This window comes from Cornus florida, unplaced genomic scaffold, assembly GCF_030987335.1.
Source record: "Cornus florida cultivar Cherokee Brave unplaced genomic scaffold, ASM3098733v1 CherokeeBrave_3.0.0_Hap2_Chr01, whole genome shotgun sequence".
Taxonomy (NCBI): domain Eukaryota; kingdom Viridiplantae; phylum Streptophyta; class Magnoliopsida; order Cornales; family Cornaceae; genus Cornus; species Cornus florida.
In genome coordinates, this window is record NW_026775571.1 from 101,242,668 (window position 1) to 101,258,241 (window position 15,574).

At 33.5% G+C, this 15,574-nt stretch overlaps 2 protein-coding genes across 3 annotated transcripts; both read left to right on the forward strand.

Moving 5' to 3' along the window:
* The first annotated feature begins 1,278 nt into the window (after nt 1-1,278).
* LOC132309593 (sodium/calcium exchanger NCL2-like) lies at nt 1,279-9,349 on the forward strand. 2 transcript variants are annotated; one of them, XM_059807895.1, is made up of 7 exons: nt 1,279-2,054; nt 5,247-5,435; nt 5,536-5,717; nt 6,197-6,315; nt 6,520-6,775; nt 6,856-7,158; nt 9,186-9,349. In XM_059807895.1, exons 1-7 carry the CDS (start codon nt 1,682-1,684, stop codon nt 9,333-9,335), a joined length of 1,572 nt encoding a protein of 523 aa, XP_059663878.1. In that variant the 5' UTR covers nt 1,279-1,681; the 3' UTR covers nt 9,336-9,349. The 2 variants fall into 2 exon arrangements, with proteins under 2 accessions (XP_059663878.1, XP_059663871.1); XM_059807888.1 differs by lacking the exon at nt 9,186-9,349 and adding an exon at nt 7,492-8,211 and having other exon boundaries at nt 1,291-2,054.
* On the forward strand, nt 9,349-14,581 carry LOC132309608 (sodium/calcium exchanger NCL2-like). Its single transcript, XM_059807902.1, has 7 exons — nt 9,349-9,643; nt 11,979-12,167; nt 12,268-12,449; nt 12,814-12,932; nt 13,142-13,412; nt 13,491-13,793; nt 14,244-14,581. The coding sequence occupies exons 1-7, from the start codon at nt 9,358-9,360 to the stop codon at nt 14,490-14,492; spliced, it is 1,599 nt and encodes a 532-aa protein (XP_059663885.1). The 5' UTR covers nt 9,349-9,357; the 3' UTR covers nt 14,493-14,581.
* Nucleotides 14,582-15,574: the final 993 nt, after the last annotated feature.

Here is a 15,574-nt window from a genome sequence, read left to right on the forward strand (position 1 = left end):
TATTAAAGAATATCATTGTAAAAAAAAATTGTTACCAAATAAATAAAAAAATAATTTAATAGTGAAAAATACTTATTATAATATATCAACAAACACCTCACATGTTTTGTATCGACAGCTCTATTAATAAAAGCTTTTTTTTCTATTCCAACACCAACCCCAAACAGACTCTCTCACATTAGTATAAACCAATTTCATAACTTTTGAATCCGATATGTAAATTTCTTTAACAACTAATTAAAACTTTAAAATAAAAGAAAAATCTTGACGATATTGCAAGTATGACTAGAATTGTGTCCTCATGATGAAAATTGATAGTCTTAGTTGTTTGTTAGAGGATAAAAAGATTTTGATTGACTTATATTATCATAATTGATAAAACTTGTAGCGTTGAAATTTAATCACATGTAAAATAGTGTGTGTTTGAGAACGTAATTAGTTAAGTTACACTCGAATAGTTTAGCTTAATAGATAGTGAAAAACCGATAGAGACTACTTCTTCACATTGTTACCAGCACGGAACCAACAACCCCATCTCGCATGAATGACCTTTTTGTCGGCCAATTGAGGCTGCTAAAGATTTGGAGCTACTTGCTCAATTTCTCACAACTCCGAGATTGAAAGATGCGTCTTATCTCTCAATAAAAGGAAAGGTCGCTCTTGGGCCAGATGGCTTTAATGCCTATTTTTTTCAAAGAACTTGGCCTATTGTAGATTATTGAAAAAGAAAGTATTTTTTTTATTTAAGTAGTTTATTGATTTTTCATCCATATATTATATGAAAAAGAAGGCATTTTTCTATGATAAAAAAGTTTAAACTGTGTATAATATAAGTTTTATTATAAATAATAAAATTTTAATAATAAGTTAATCATTTTAGAATATAGTATTTACAATTTTTTTTTTTAATTTTTATAATAAATTGATATTAATAATAAAATTAAGATAAATTGTATAATTAATATTTAGATAAGAAAAAAGATAATAAAAATAATTTAATAAGAAATGACAAATTTAATGAGAAAAGATAAAATGGTTTGTCTTAACTACAACGAATCAACAGTTTAGAGATAATTTTTAATTCGAAAAAGTTATTTGTAAAAGGACACTGGTTCAAAAAGGTTTTGTGCACTTTATCATTACTCTTTTCTTTCTTTTTTTTCTTTTTTTTTTTTTTTTTTTTTTTTGATGAAGTAGATAAATACAAGGCAAGTCACATCTAATAGGGTAAGTCTGAATTCGCTGCCTCACAGAAAGTCGAACACAAAACCTCTTAGTCTTAGATCCTTTGTTCAGCTGGTGAACCAGTAGAGTATGTAGCCGTGCGGGCAATCATTTGACTATTATTATATATGGACAAACATAATATTTCGCAATTGAAATTTCTGACAGGTCATTTTCTTAGAAATTAAACTTATGAAGGCCTGTAATCAACTTCCTTTAGCTTACAACAACGTTGAATAGTATCCTATTAAGAAGAATGTTCAGTTCTCAATATTATACATACATATTACGTGTTATTTGTGCTTTTAGAGATGGAGAAAAATCATAACATGGACAAAGTAATACCTAGTCTTCAAATCACAAGTCCTCCACTTGCAAGTTGCTGCCTCTTAATCCATCCAACTTTGTTTAAATTGACTCACCGGCCATTTTTGCAACAAGAAGGGATTCTGTGAAGATGATAAGAGCCACATTAGTTGTCTTTTTTCTCCTCCTGGTAATTACGAGTACTCATTTGGGTTATAGCCGTTTGGTAAGCGAGAAAACGAGTTTGGTATCTGATGGTATAGGCGGCCACGCAAGGCAATCAACTCCCATTGTTGAGTTGAAATCAACAGTGACTTGCGAGCCGACTTACGGATTCTTGCCATGCACAACAGAGATATGGGGACAGCTGTTTCTGATTGTGGTGTATGAGTATTTGTTGTTCCTGGGAGATCAATATGTTGCAGCTGGATCAGAGCTATTCTTCAAGATCATAGGACCTGGTATCTTTGGTGCTAGTTTATTCCAAGTCCTCGGCACAATCCCAGTTGTTGTACTAATGCTAGGTATGCTTTTCTTTTCTTTTTTTTTTTTTTTTTTTATTATTATTATTATTTTTTGGCTCTCTCATCATTTTGTTGAATTTTTTATACTTCGAAATTTTGCACCAAGTAATTTTTATTAGTTTGGTAAGTATTCACATACATGTTCAATGCCCTTTGGGGAAGAGAGATTATACTATTACATTAAGCTTAACCTTCATCTCGGGTGTGTTGTGTTGGCGGGCCTTCTTTTTTCAACAATAATTAATATATATATATATTCAACAATAATTAATATACACTTCAACAATTAATATCCACATATAAACATTATGTAAAACTGAATGTGCATGTATAATAGACATTGTACAACATCAATAGAACACATGCATTTGACTTGTGATTTGTTAATAATATGATAGTTATGTATAGTACTGTGTTCATGTTCATTCAGAAAGGACTTGTATGCTTATTACCATATGAGAAAAGATGAACTTCAAACTCTGGTCTTACTTTTTATTTTTATTTTTTAAATAATTTTTTATTTTTTATTTTTCAAAGCGAAGAGTATGATAAAAATATAGCATTCCTATTGATGACATCCACAAGTAGTGAAGATTAGGTATTCTCTATCTTCTTCGAAATCTATTGGCTAATATTGCCCATTCACAAATGACAAATTGACTAGGTTCAAGATATATAGTGAGATGACAAAAGTTCAGAATTAAGATCCCAAGGAACCACATGTAATTAGTGGCTTGCATTGGATTCTTGCATGTGGTTTCGGTTTCTCTTCGGTTTATCCGTTGGGTCATTCATTATTCTAGACAATTAATATGGAGTGAAGGGAGTATTAAAATTTTAAATCGTATCCGTATTATTGGGTTACCTACATGTTTTTTCAAACGTGGTTGCTTTGCTTTGCCCTGGGAGTGAAGTTGTGCAACAAGAATAATAGCTATATCTAGGGGTGGCAATTTCCTCCACTTCAGGAGGTTTTCGTCACACATTGCATGTCCCTACTAAGACGAATTTGGTAGGATCTTAAATAGAGTATGGGCGACTATGGTAATAAAAATTAAAATTCATTTTGGGTTTGGGTGGGTGCAGATTTAGTGTTTGTTTAACCCGCCTTGCCACTGAACTCGGTTATATATATATATATATATATATATATATATATATATATATATATATGTATTTTTTTATTTATTTATGTTAAAAGTGTTTATTTGTTCATTGTTTTATATTTTTGCATCTCTTAGTTAGGTATTGATTTTTATTTTGTGCTATAAATTTCACTTCTGATTTTATTAATAAGTTACTCACCTCCATTTATTTTCTATAATTTAATTTATTATATTAAACTAAACTTTTATTGTATTAAACTAAAAGGAGGAAGCCGGGCGGAGTTGATTCTCCGTCTTGTCCTGGCAAAAATGATATATGAATTAAAAACCCGTCGATATATATGAATGATTTCTCAACGGGGCAAAATAGAATTTAGTCAACTTCATTTCAAATCCGTAGCCATCCGTAACTATATCAGGTGATGTGATTGTAGCTTGAATTTTTGTTTCTTATTTTCATGCTACGTTAAGTATTTTAAATTTTAGGTCGAGACTTTGAAATGCTCAAAGTATACACGAGAAACACGGGAAAATAGAAAAAGGGATTTTACGTCCATGGATTTGGTCAATTTGTTAGGCAGAATCTTAGTTAGCGTCGCAATCCATTCAATCATCTTCCCGTCTCTCCTCTCTCTCTGACCTCTCCCCTCCATCTTTTGGGTTTTCTTCCCCCCTCCTCTCTCTCTCTCTCTCTCTCCAGCTTCATCGGCGTACTGTAGGTGCAACCAAGGACTGATCAGAGGTAATCAACGAAGAGGTCGGTGGAGTTGCAGTGTGTTGGCTTCTTCAGATTAACAGCACCGGAAATACGTTGCTAAAGAAGGAACGCGTGGGCGCGTTCTACGAGAGTTAGATCTACTCGCAGGAGTGTGGGCTCGAGAGGCGCGAGTTAGACGACAGCGGTTTGTTTTGCGGACCGGTGAAGTTCAAGCCGGAGATGAACAAGAGGCGGTGTTGTTGGCATATGGGTTCGTTCAAAAGTTTAAAACATGTTGACGAAGATACTGTTGCTGATGCAGAGCAATTTTTTTTTTTTTTTTCGCCTGCCGTCCGGCGGTGAGCATAGACTGGACCTACTGGTGAGCAAGGCTTCAACAGACAACCGGCAGAGAAGAATAACAGGTCGCAGACAATGGTGACGAAGGGTGAATCATATCATCACGTGTGATTATTTAATTAATTAGTAATACCGAAACATTAAAATATTTCTCGAAAAAAGAAGCATGAAAAAATATATCATATGGAATAAAATGGCATATTTTATAATAGTAAGGAATCCCAATTCTTTCTTTCTTTCTTTTAATTTTTAATTTTTTCTCTTCCCTTTTTCATTTTCCAAAGGTAAATTGAATTTATAGATTATTACTTATTAGTGTAAATGTACAAGACCCGATTAAGGGTCCATAAGGTGTGGCCCATTAGGGTTTCAAGAGAAAGCTAAGGTAGGCTCAGCCCATTTACTTCAAAAGCTTGGGAATTTGTTAATACTGTGGTTGATATAGCATGTTTGGACGTGTGCCATTCAAACGCAAAAGTTTACCATATTAGGTGGTGATGTTTACCAACTTAAAAAATAATTCTTATACCGAATAATTGTATTAAAATGTTAGATTTATTATTTTAATTAATAATTTATATAACAAATAAGGGAGGGATCCTTCATTTACTTGTATTTAGTATAAATAACTAATAAAAAATAATTCAATTAAACTATTCACTGCAAATCTTCCGTCAAGCCACTCATTGCAAGTGTAACTATCACTACACTACTCTTAAGTCTTACCTACCCTTTTAAGCCTGGAGTTATGAGACTTCCTAGCTCAAACGTGGGATAAGACTCTTGTGACCTTTCTCCTTTTTTCAGAGCTTGCGACAAAAGTGTCGTGGTTGGGGCACCCGCTTACTTGTCCACCTTAACCGAGGGACTCGATTACAACATTTTTCAAATTTCAAGTTGAATCCGGATTGAAAAATCTTAAATCATCGAGTCAGATTATTGATCTTAATCGCATTCAGATACATATTAACAACTTTGATTATGGATGTGGGTCATTAAATATCTCATTCAAACTTTGTTCCTTTTCAGTATCTGGAGTTTCAGCAAGCTATGAAAGTGTTCAAGAACAGGCTGCTATGAGAATGAGCTTACTTGCAGGAGCAGCAGTCATGCAATTGACACTAGTATGGGGCTCTTGTGTTGCTTTTGGCAGCTTCGATATTTCGGAGACCTCAACTTCATCAAATACAGAACAAAAGAAACCATTTAGTCTAACTGGTTTTTTTTTCTGTTTCCCTCATCTTCTTGACTGTTAAAGGATCACATTACTGATACAATTATATATATATTGTGATAGTTTGATGTTCTCTATTTGCAGGTTTGGGTGTTAAAACTGATGCTGATACTAGCAAAACAGCAAAACTCATAATTATAACCATGGTTCCATTTCTCATTCTCCAACTATCAAAAATTCTGAATTCATCTTCCGGGACACGAATCACAGTACTTGTTACGCTTATTGTTACGCTTGCTCTCCTATTTGTTTACTGCTTCTATCAGGTAATTCGAAATCCAGGAGCACAAATTTGTCTCTTGAATGAGATGCCTACATTTTGTGTGTGTGTGTGTGTGTGTTTTCAAGCTGATAAATTGATGCCTCGAGGAAATTGAATAAGCAAGTTTAATTAGAAAATCTATTTGGTACCTAAAAAGTTCATACTCTGAAGAAAAGCTGGAAGAATATACAGACATCACATCAATGTTGTATAAAGATATTTATTAGGCTACATAGTGATTGCATGCATGGAAAAAAGCAAGCATGGTATAAATCTATTATAAATGCATGAATCATGATCATTAATACAGTACAAATTAATGGTTCTTGGAGAATAACACCCTTGCAATCATTTATCTAATTTTGTATATTAAATCATAATTGACTCAGAAATGTTTCCAAAAACTATAAAGGGAGAGAAAAAAAAAAATCTGAAAAATGAATCCATGTGACTGACCCTTTCATGTCTAAAATTTTTGTGCAGGTATTTCAGCCATGGATTCAGAACAGGCAATTTGAGTATTTGATGCTCAAATATGTGAAGAACAAGTTGCTAAAAATCCTCTCTAGTCGTGGCAAACCCAATGTAGCACTTATAAAAGAGTAAGTTTTTTAACTTCCATTTTCACATTTCGTTTTTTTTTTTCTTCTTCCGAAAAGCATTACTAGGGTATCCTACAATTTCTAGCAATGATTCAGTGATGAAATGAACTTAATTTTCTGTTTTGGTTATCCATGCCTCTGCCAAATCAGATTTGGTACTAGTCAACTATAATAACTTGCACCTTTTCTTTATATAATTTACAGGATATTTCATGAAATCGACAAGGATAATAATGCATACATATCAAGAGCAGAACTGAGAGGGCTAATCTTAGGAATACAGTTACAAAATCAAGTTGGATTGAATACAGACAACACTCTCGAAAAGGTCATGGAAGAATTTGATTCCTCTGGCGATGCTCGTATTGAAGAGGCAGAGTTTGTGAGAGGAATTTCAAAATACATATCTGATGCCAAGCAGTCTCTTGACACTAAAAACCATAATCGTAAAACTAGCAAGGTAAGTTGATTAACTCATTAGATAATCAATGTCATTGCATAGCACAATTAGCTTCATAACTTCTTTAAGTCCATATGCAGAATACTGGGGAAGAAGGGCAGGGGTTGGTGGCTCAGAAGGAGGACACTACTCCGAGTGCTAGCGTTTCTTGGTGGACTCATTTTGAGGCTGCATTCCAGTTGCTTTTCGGAACTGCTATACTACTCCTCCTTGCACAACCCCTCATTGAAACCGTAGCAGATTTTGCTACTTCTGCAAATATCTCTTCATTTTATGTCTCCTATGTTGTGATACCCTTGGCTATGAACTATAGAATGGCAATGGGAACAATTAAATCTGCCAGACAGAAGACTCAAAATGCAATTTCCTTAACATTGTCTAAGGTGTGTTTCTCCCTTTTTATTTTTATTCAAGTCTTCGGATGAAACTTGCATACATGGTGTCAACAATATGAAATACTTGTCTGTGCTTGCATGACATCTTTGAAATTGAATATTCATATAAATTAGTACCTATATGGCCTTTTAAGAAAGTACATTGTTTCGTTTCAGAAAATTTAGATGAGTTTTCATTGAAGTTGTTAAGATTACCAGTGATTTGTTAAATCATTTCGTGCAATGACTCCATTCGCGACAACAAATGCATTCCAAATGCTATTTATAAGATGACAGATTTATTGCTTTTTGACACTTCAATATGTACTTTTCTTTTTCCAGATTTATGGAGGGGTGTTCATGAACAACATGATGGGATTAGCCATGTTTTTATTACTTGTTTATATTCGGGATCTGTCATGGGACGTCTCAGCTGAAGTTCTGGTAATTCTAGTAATCTGCACACTGATGGGTGTCTTTGTTAGTTTCTGCACCAAATTTCCACTCTGGACAAGTTTTGTGGCATTTCTTCTTTACCCCATTTCTCTACTGCTGCTATATGTTCTTGTCACTGTGCTTGGATGGTCTTAGACTTCCAATGCTCATACTACTACAATAAGATGGGGCAATAAATGTAACTCCAAAGAAAATAAATTCAATAAATGAGCTTATATTCACAAACTTGTGGCGGGCTTCATTCCACCATATCTTCTGCATCATTTTGACAGATCAAGCATTGTTTTGTAATGAAACTGCCATTTCTCAAGCTCGTAGTTACGAAGGAAGCTTTCGAGACATTTCTAGCATGTTCCATATCTCTAAGGAGTTCTCTCTCCACTGGATCTTAGAAATTGTAGTTGTGCGCCTTTCCGACTTCAAAATTGTTGCCGTTAGTATAAGTTGGATTATGATTTGATCAAGTTAATTGTTCTTTTGAAACACGTGTATTTATCAACATATTTTAGCAAATTGGGAATGTTTGCAATTGTATACTGTAATTTTGATATTAATATTGCAATTCTTGAGTACAATATATATAGGGCATAGGTTAAATTGCTGTTTTATATTTCCCTTTTTCACTAACGGTCGCTTTAAGATATGGGCTTGGGCCATTCGCATGGGCATAGGCCTGGCTTGGCCCTTCCTTAAATTGGGCCTTGCTGTACACTTGTATGTTGTCCTAGTTTGTATCCAAGACCACTGTTACTCAGATAATCATAATCGATAAACTTGTTGCGCTGAAATTTAGTCACACACACGTGTTTGAGAATATAATTAGTTAAGTTACAATTTCTTGAATAATTTATTTTATTTTATTTTTATTTTTATTATTTTATTTTTTGGATAAATTCAAATAACTTGACTTAGTAGACGGTGGGTATCACTGTTTAGAGACTACTCCACATTGTTACTTGCTAGTACCACCAACCCGCTCATGAATGACCTTTTGTTGCCCAATTCAGGCTGCTATAGATTTTGAGCAACTAGCTCCATTGCTCATTCTCATTTAAAATAAATTAGTCCATAATTATGTCACTCATATACACCTGATATCACTTATTGAATCCAATATCATTTGTAGCCACTATATGCAACTTTTAGTGCTCTCTGACAGCTCTTAAACTCGAAAGTGTCGAAATTGCCAAGTGCATAATTCCTTCTATAACATCCCATTGATTATTATCATTATGATGATCCAGATCCTCTCATCGAATCCTATCTAACAGTCTTAATTTTGACTTGACCCCAACTAATTGAATACATCATTTGACTTTTATAAGGATAGCCAAAATAATTCGCAATTGAAACTTTTGAGAGGTCATTTTCTTAGAAACTAAACTTACGAAGGCGTGTAATCAACTTCCTTTTATCTAACAACAATGTTGAATATATAGTATCCTATATATTAATTAAGAACGAATGTTCAAATTCTCAATAGTGTGCACCAAGTCATCAAATAACAATGAAGAAAATCACAAGTCCTCCACTTACAAGTTGCTGCCTCTTAATCCATATAACTTTGTTTAAATTGACAGCACGCGCCATTTCTTCATCTTCATCTTCATCTTCTCATATATATCCTCACCGGCCATTTCTGCACCAAGAAGGGATTCTGTGAAGATGATAAGAGCCACATTAGTTGTCTTTTTTCTCCTCCTCGTGATGAGTACTCATTTGGGTTATAGCCGCCGTTTGGTAACCGAGAAAATGAGTTTGGTATCTGATTGTATAGGCGGCCATGCAAGGCAATCAACTCCCATTGTTGAGTTGAAATCAACAGTGACTTGTGAGCCGACTTACGGATTCTTGCCATGCACAACAGAGATATGGGGACAGCTGTTTCTGATTGTGGTGTATGAGTATTTGTTGTCCCTTGGTGATCAATATGTTGCAGCTGGATCAGAGCTCTTCTTCAAGATCATAGGACCTGGTATTTTTGGTGCTAGTTTATTCCAAGTACTCGGCACAATCCCAGTTGTGGTATTAATGCTAGGTATGCTTTTCTTTTTTATTTTTTATTATTATTATTTTTGGCTCTCTAATCATTTTGTTGAGTTTTTTGTACTTCGAAATTTTGCACCAAGTAATTTTTTTTAGTCCGGTAAGCATTCATATTGCTTTTTAGAAAAGAGAGGTTATACAATTACGCTAAGCTTAATTCTGTAAAGTTAGAATAAAAAACAGAACTTCTCGTAATTACCTTCATCTCTGGTGTATTTGCCCGGCCGCCGTCTTTCTTCAACAATTAATTTCCACATATAAACAGTATGTACAACTGAATGTGGATGTATAACAGACCTTGTATAACATACATAGAACACGTGCATTTGACTTGTGATTTCTGAATCATATATATGATAGTTATGTACTACTGTGTTCATATCTCACTCAGAAAGGACTTGTATGCTTATTACCCCATATGAGAAAAGATGAACTTCAAACTTTGGTCTTACTTTTTATTTATTTTATATATATATATATATATATATATATATATATATTTGAGGTTAAAATCACAAAACTTCCGTGTAATTTCAAAATTATGCATAAACCCCCAGTAGAATTAATTAAAAAACCCCTGAACTATAAAAAGTTAACTTTGTAATTTAACATTAAATAATAATTTTGTAATTTAACACTATTTAATGGTCCTTATTATTTTTGTAATGTTGAAATAATTATTTTCAGCATTTTAATTTAACATTACATAAACGGTGAATTTTGTTATTTCACAACCAAGTTAGCGAAGGATTGTTCATGGATATCAGAACAACTTCATAACTTCTTTTTAGTTCATAAAGTTTTTTAATTCTATGGGAGGTTTTATGCAAAGTTTTAAAAGTATAAAGTTTTATGATTTAATTTTTAATTTTTATTTTAACCCTTTTGGTTTTTCAAGGAAAAGAGTGTGATAAAAATATAGTATTCCTATTGGTTACTTCGGTATTATCTATCTTCTTTCAATAGTATTGGCTAATATTGCCATTGACAAATGACAAATCACTTAGCAATTTGATATATATCTGAATGATGTAGACCACATTTTTTTTCTTCATACCTATAGTTGTTTTGCTTAGGAATGAAGTGCTTAACAAGACTGGTAGCTATATCCGTGATTCTAGCTAGCATTTTTGTTTTCTATTTTTCATGCTATGTTAAGTTTTTTTTTATTTTTGGTCAAGGCTTTGAAATGCTCAAAGTCTGCCTCATAAAGATAGCGGGAGAAAAAAGAAACGTAGGAAAGAAGAAATTATATGGAATAAAGTGGCAGATTTTTTAATACTAAAGAATCCCAATTCTTTATTTATTTATTGTTTTTATTTGCCTTTCCACTTTTATATTTATTTATTTAGTTAATCCGACATGTTCGGAAAAACACGAATCTTTGGACCCCTCAACAATTCGATTAATCTCTGAGAATCAAGAAGGGTTTCTCCTCACCCGAGTTGGGTAAGTCACTAACAGCAGAGGTCAGTTACAAAGAACACTCAGCGAGATTCGAATCTCAAACTTTGAACTCGTTCCAAAGTTTAACAAGTAAATTGTTGGGCCAGAATCAATAAGAGCCTTTCCACTTTGTTTCCTCATTATTTCCAAGAATCAAACAGAGCCTTTAGCAATCATTTAGAGCCAATAGACTAGTGTAAAATGTACAAGACCCGAGTAAGGGTCCAAAAGCTGTGGTCCCCAAGAGACGGCTAAAGCCGTCTCAGCCCATTAGCCCAAGTTAAATGAAGCCCAACTTCTAAAAGTTTGGGAATTTGTAATATAGTTGATGCCCAAAAATTTACTTTATTAGGTTGTGTTGTCTACTTAAAGCACAAGGCTCTCCTTAACTCGGTCCAACATGAGATGAGACTTTTGTGACATTCTCCTTTACTTGCAATGAAAGTGTCATGGTTGGGTACCCTGTCTACTTGTCCATCCTTAATGGAGAGACTCGGTATCAACCCGACACCATTCGTAAACTAGGCCTGTTTTGATATCATTTGTAACGGATTGAATTCTTAACATTTAATTTAAAAGCTTAAGCTTCTAGGTGGTGCTACCTCTCTGCCCTTATAAGCTCACTGTCCTCGACCCAATCCGGCGTGGAACAACAGAAGACGACCCTTGTGCCAGTAGAGGTGTAACTCTCCATATTGAACTCAATTTTTTTGTTCTATACAACATTTTTCAAATTTCAAGTTGAATCTGGATAGAAAAATCTTAAATCATCATTGATTCAGATTATTGATCTTAATTGCATTCAGATACATGTTAAAAAAGTTTGATTATGGATGTTGTTCATGACATATATATCTGATATAGGCTTTATTCCTTTTCAGTGTCTGGACTTTCTGCAAGCTATGAAAGTGTTGCAGAACAGGCTGCTATGGGAATGAGCATGCTTGCAGGAGCAGCAGTCATGCAATTGACACTAGTCTGGGGCTCTTGCGTTGCTTTTGGCAGCTTCGATATCTCGAAGACTTCAACTTCATCAAATACAGAACAAAAGAAACCATTTAGTCTAACGGGTTTTTTTTTTTCCTTCTGTTTCCCTCATCTTCTTGACTGCTATAGGATCACATCACTCATACAATTATATATTGATAGTTTGGTCTTCTCTATTTGCAGGTTTGGGTGTTAAGACTGATGCTGATACTAGCAAAACAGCTAAAGTCATGATGATATCCATGGTTCCGTTTCTCATTCTCCAACTACCAAAAATCCTGAATTCATCTTCCGGGACACGAGTCACAGTACTTGTTACGCTTATTGTTACGCTTGCTTTCCTATTTGTTTACTGCTTCTACCAGGTAATTTGATATACAGGAGCACAAATGTGCAGGTCTCCTGAATGAGATGCATTCATGGTGTGTCACTGCGTGTGTGTGTGTGTGTGTTTTTTTTTTTTTTCAAGCTGAAAAATTGATGCCTCGAGGAATATAGGAACATTAATGTTGTATATAGATGCTTATTAGGTAGAAAAAAGCAAGCATGGTATACATGACTAATACAAATGGTTCTTGGAGTATATACATTACCCTTGCAATCATTTGTCTATTTTTTTCTATTAAATCAACATTGACTCAGAAATGTTTCCAAACATTATTTAAATAAATAAAAAATGAAAAAAGAATCCATGTGACTGACCCTTTCATATCTAAAATATTTGTGCAGGTATTCCAGCCATGGATTCAGAACAGGAAATTTGAGTATTTGATGCGCAAATATGTGAAGGACAAGTTACTAAAACTCCTCTCTAGTCATGGCAATCCTAATGTAGCACTTATAAAAGAGTTGGTTTTCTTACTTTTATTTTCACATTTCGTACTCTCTTTTTTTCCGAAAAGCATTACTATGGTGTCTTACAATTTATAGCAATGATTCAGTGATGAAATGAACTTAATTTTCTTTGTTTTCTGTTTCGATTATCCATGCCTCTGCCAAATCAGATTTGGTACTAGTCAACTCTAATAACTTGCACCTTTTCTTCATATAATTACAGGATATTTCATGAAATCGACAAGAATAATAATGCATACATATCAACAGCAGAACTGAGAGTGCTAATCTTAGGAATACAGTTACAAAATAAGGTTGGATTGAATACGGACAACACTCTCGAAAAGGTCATGGAAGCATTTGATTCCTCTGGCGATGCTCGTATTGAAGAGGCAGAGTTTGTGAAAGGAATTTCAAAATACATATCTGATGCCAAGCAATCTCTTGACACTGAAAACCATAACCATTTTAAACTTCCTAGTAAAACTAGTAAGGTAAGTTGATTAACTCATTAGAAAATCAATGTCATTACATAGCACAATTAACTTCATAACTTCTTTAAGTCTATGCAGAATACTGGGGAAGAAGGGCAGGGGTTGGTGGCTCAGAAGGAGGACACTACTCCGAGTGCTAGCATTTCTTGGTGGACTTATTTTCAGGCTGCATTCCAATTGCTTTTCGGAACTGCTATACTACTCCTCCTTGCACAACCCCTCATAGAAACCGTATCAGATTTTTCTACTTCTGCAAATATCTCTTCATTTTATGTCTCCTATGTTGTGATACCCTTGGCTATGAACTATAGAATGGCAATGGGAACAATTAAATCTGCCAGACAGAAGACACAAAAAGCAATTTCCTTAACATTGTCTGAGGTTTGTTTCTCTCTTTTATTTTTATTTAGTACCTATATGGCCTTTTAAGATAGTACATTGTTCATTGAAGTTGTTAAGATTACTAGTCTTTTTAATTTTGTGATTGCTGCAATGACTCCATTCGCGACAACAAATGCATTTCAAATGCAATGCAAGACACAAGGAAACAAAGATAGTCCATTTCATAGGATGTTCGGTTTCCCCTTTAACATGATTCACAGGATAAGGCAGTAACAAAGCTGAAAATTAGCTACTAATATTGAGTCTGAATTGTACACAAGAAGTACAATAAGAACAATTTCAATTAATCTATTAATGATTTTTATTCTTTTTTTTTTTTTTTTTTCCTCATCAATGTCACTTATTTTGGCGGTATGTTTAATATCTATTTATATGAACAGAGATTAGCCTTTTGACACTTCAATTTTTTTTTCTTTTTTTTTTCCCCAGATTTATGGAGGGGTGTTCATGAACAACATGATGGGGTTAGCCATGTTTTTAGCACTTGTTTATATTCGCGATCTGTCGTGGGACGTCTCGGCTGAAGTTCTGGTAGTTCTAGTAATCTGCACACTGATGGGTGTCTTTGCTAGTTTCTGCACCAAATTTCCACTCTGGACAAGTTTTGTGGCATATCTTCTTTACCCCATTTCTCTACTGCTGCTATATGTTCTTGTCACTGTGCTTGGATGGTCTTAGACTTGCAATTCTCATACTACTACAATAAGATGTGGCAATACATGTAATTCCAAAGGAATTTATTAAATTCAATAAATGAGATTAAATCACATGCTTGAAGCTTCATTAATCATCTCACCATATTATCTTCTGGATCACTTTTACAGACCAAGCATAGTTTTGTGATGAAACTGCCATTTATCAAACTATACACAATAGACAATTTAGTATTTTTTATTATTATTTTTCACTAAGATTGCTTACTCTGAAATTGGGTTTTGGATAATTTACCGGACGAAAAAAAAAAAAAAAAAAAAAAGGGTTTTTGGATATGATTCTATCTTTCTGAACATGGTGTTCTTGCAATTTTAGTCTCAGACATGATGTCAGTAAAAAATCTCATCGCTTCTTGTATAGGGTACTCATTCATTGTGAAAACTGAAAACCCATCACTTCTTGTCTTCAGATTTTTTTTAAAAAAAGAAAATTTGAAAAAAAAAAAAAAAAAAAATTTACACTCACTGTGCCTTTGTGGACTTGAATCTCCAACTTTTCAATTTAAAAGATAGAAAAGATACAAGTTGATTACACATCTTTAGAATTTGGAGTTGGGGCCATCTATTCTAGGATTTGCATTTTCCATGCATGGTTTGATCAAATGATTGATATCATGCATATAACATTTTTCATTTTTTATTATTATTTTTCATAAAAGGGTTTCTGTAAAGTTACATAAATTCCAACTTTTTCTTCTGAAAGTAAAAAAAGCATACTGCTGCATTACAGTAAAATGCATGAAAAAGAATGAAAGTACAAAACTAAAAAGGTTTGAAACTATAGTAAATCATTTCTGGCCAAAATAATTCAAATGTTATTTCACAATCTTACAGCTGGTCATCATTATAATTGTTGATAATATGTTCGTTTATTCATTAATTCCGAAAAACAATGGGCATTTTTCTTTTAATTTGTTGAAATTTATTTCTTTAATAGTTTTCTATAAACTGAGTTAAAAAAGACATATTTTGAGTAGTAGAATTTTTTTGAAAAATACTTAGAAAATACTTTTCAGTTTCCAAAAAAAAAAAAAAAAATGGTTTTTT

Coding starts and splice junctions, on each gene's coding strand:
- LOC132309593 (XM_059807888.1), top strand. CDS start 1,682: ATGATAAGAGCCACATTAGTTGTCTTTTTTCTCCTCCTGGTAATTACG. Junction 5,718..6,196: donor TTGTTTACTGCTTCTATCAG/GTAATTCGAAAT, acceptor ATTTTTGTGCAG/GTATTTCAGCCATGGATTCA. Junction 7,159..7,491: donor TTTCCTTAACATTGTCTAAG/GTGTGTTTCTCC, acceptor TTCTTTTTCCAG/ATTTATGGAGGGGTGTTCAT.
- LOC132309608 (XM_059807902.1), top strand. CDS start 9,358: ATGAGTTTGGTATCTGATTGTATAGGCGGCCATGCAAGGCAATCAACT. Junction 9,644..11,978: donor AGTTGTGGTATTAATGCTAG/GTATGCTTTTCT, acceptor ATTCCTTTTCAG/TGTCTGGACTTTCTGCAAGC. Junction 13,794..14,243: donor TTTCCTTAACATTGTCTGAG/GTTTGTTTCTCT, acceptor TTTTTTCCCCAG/ATTTATGGAGGGGTGTTCAT.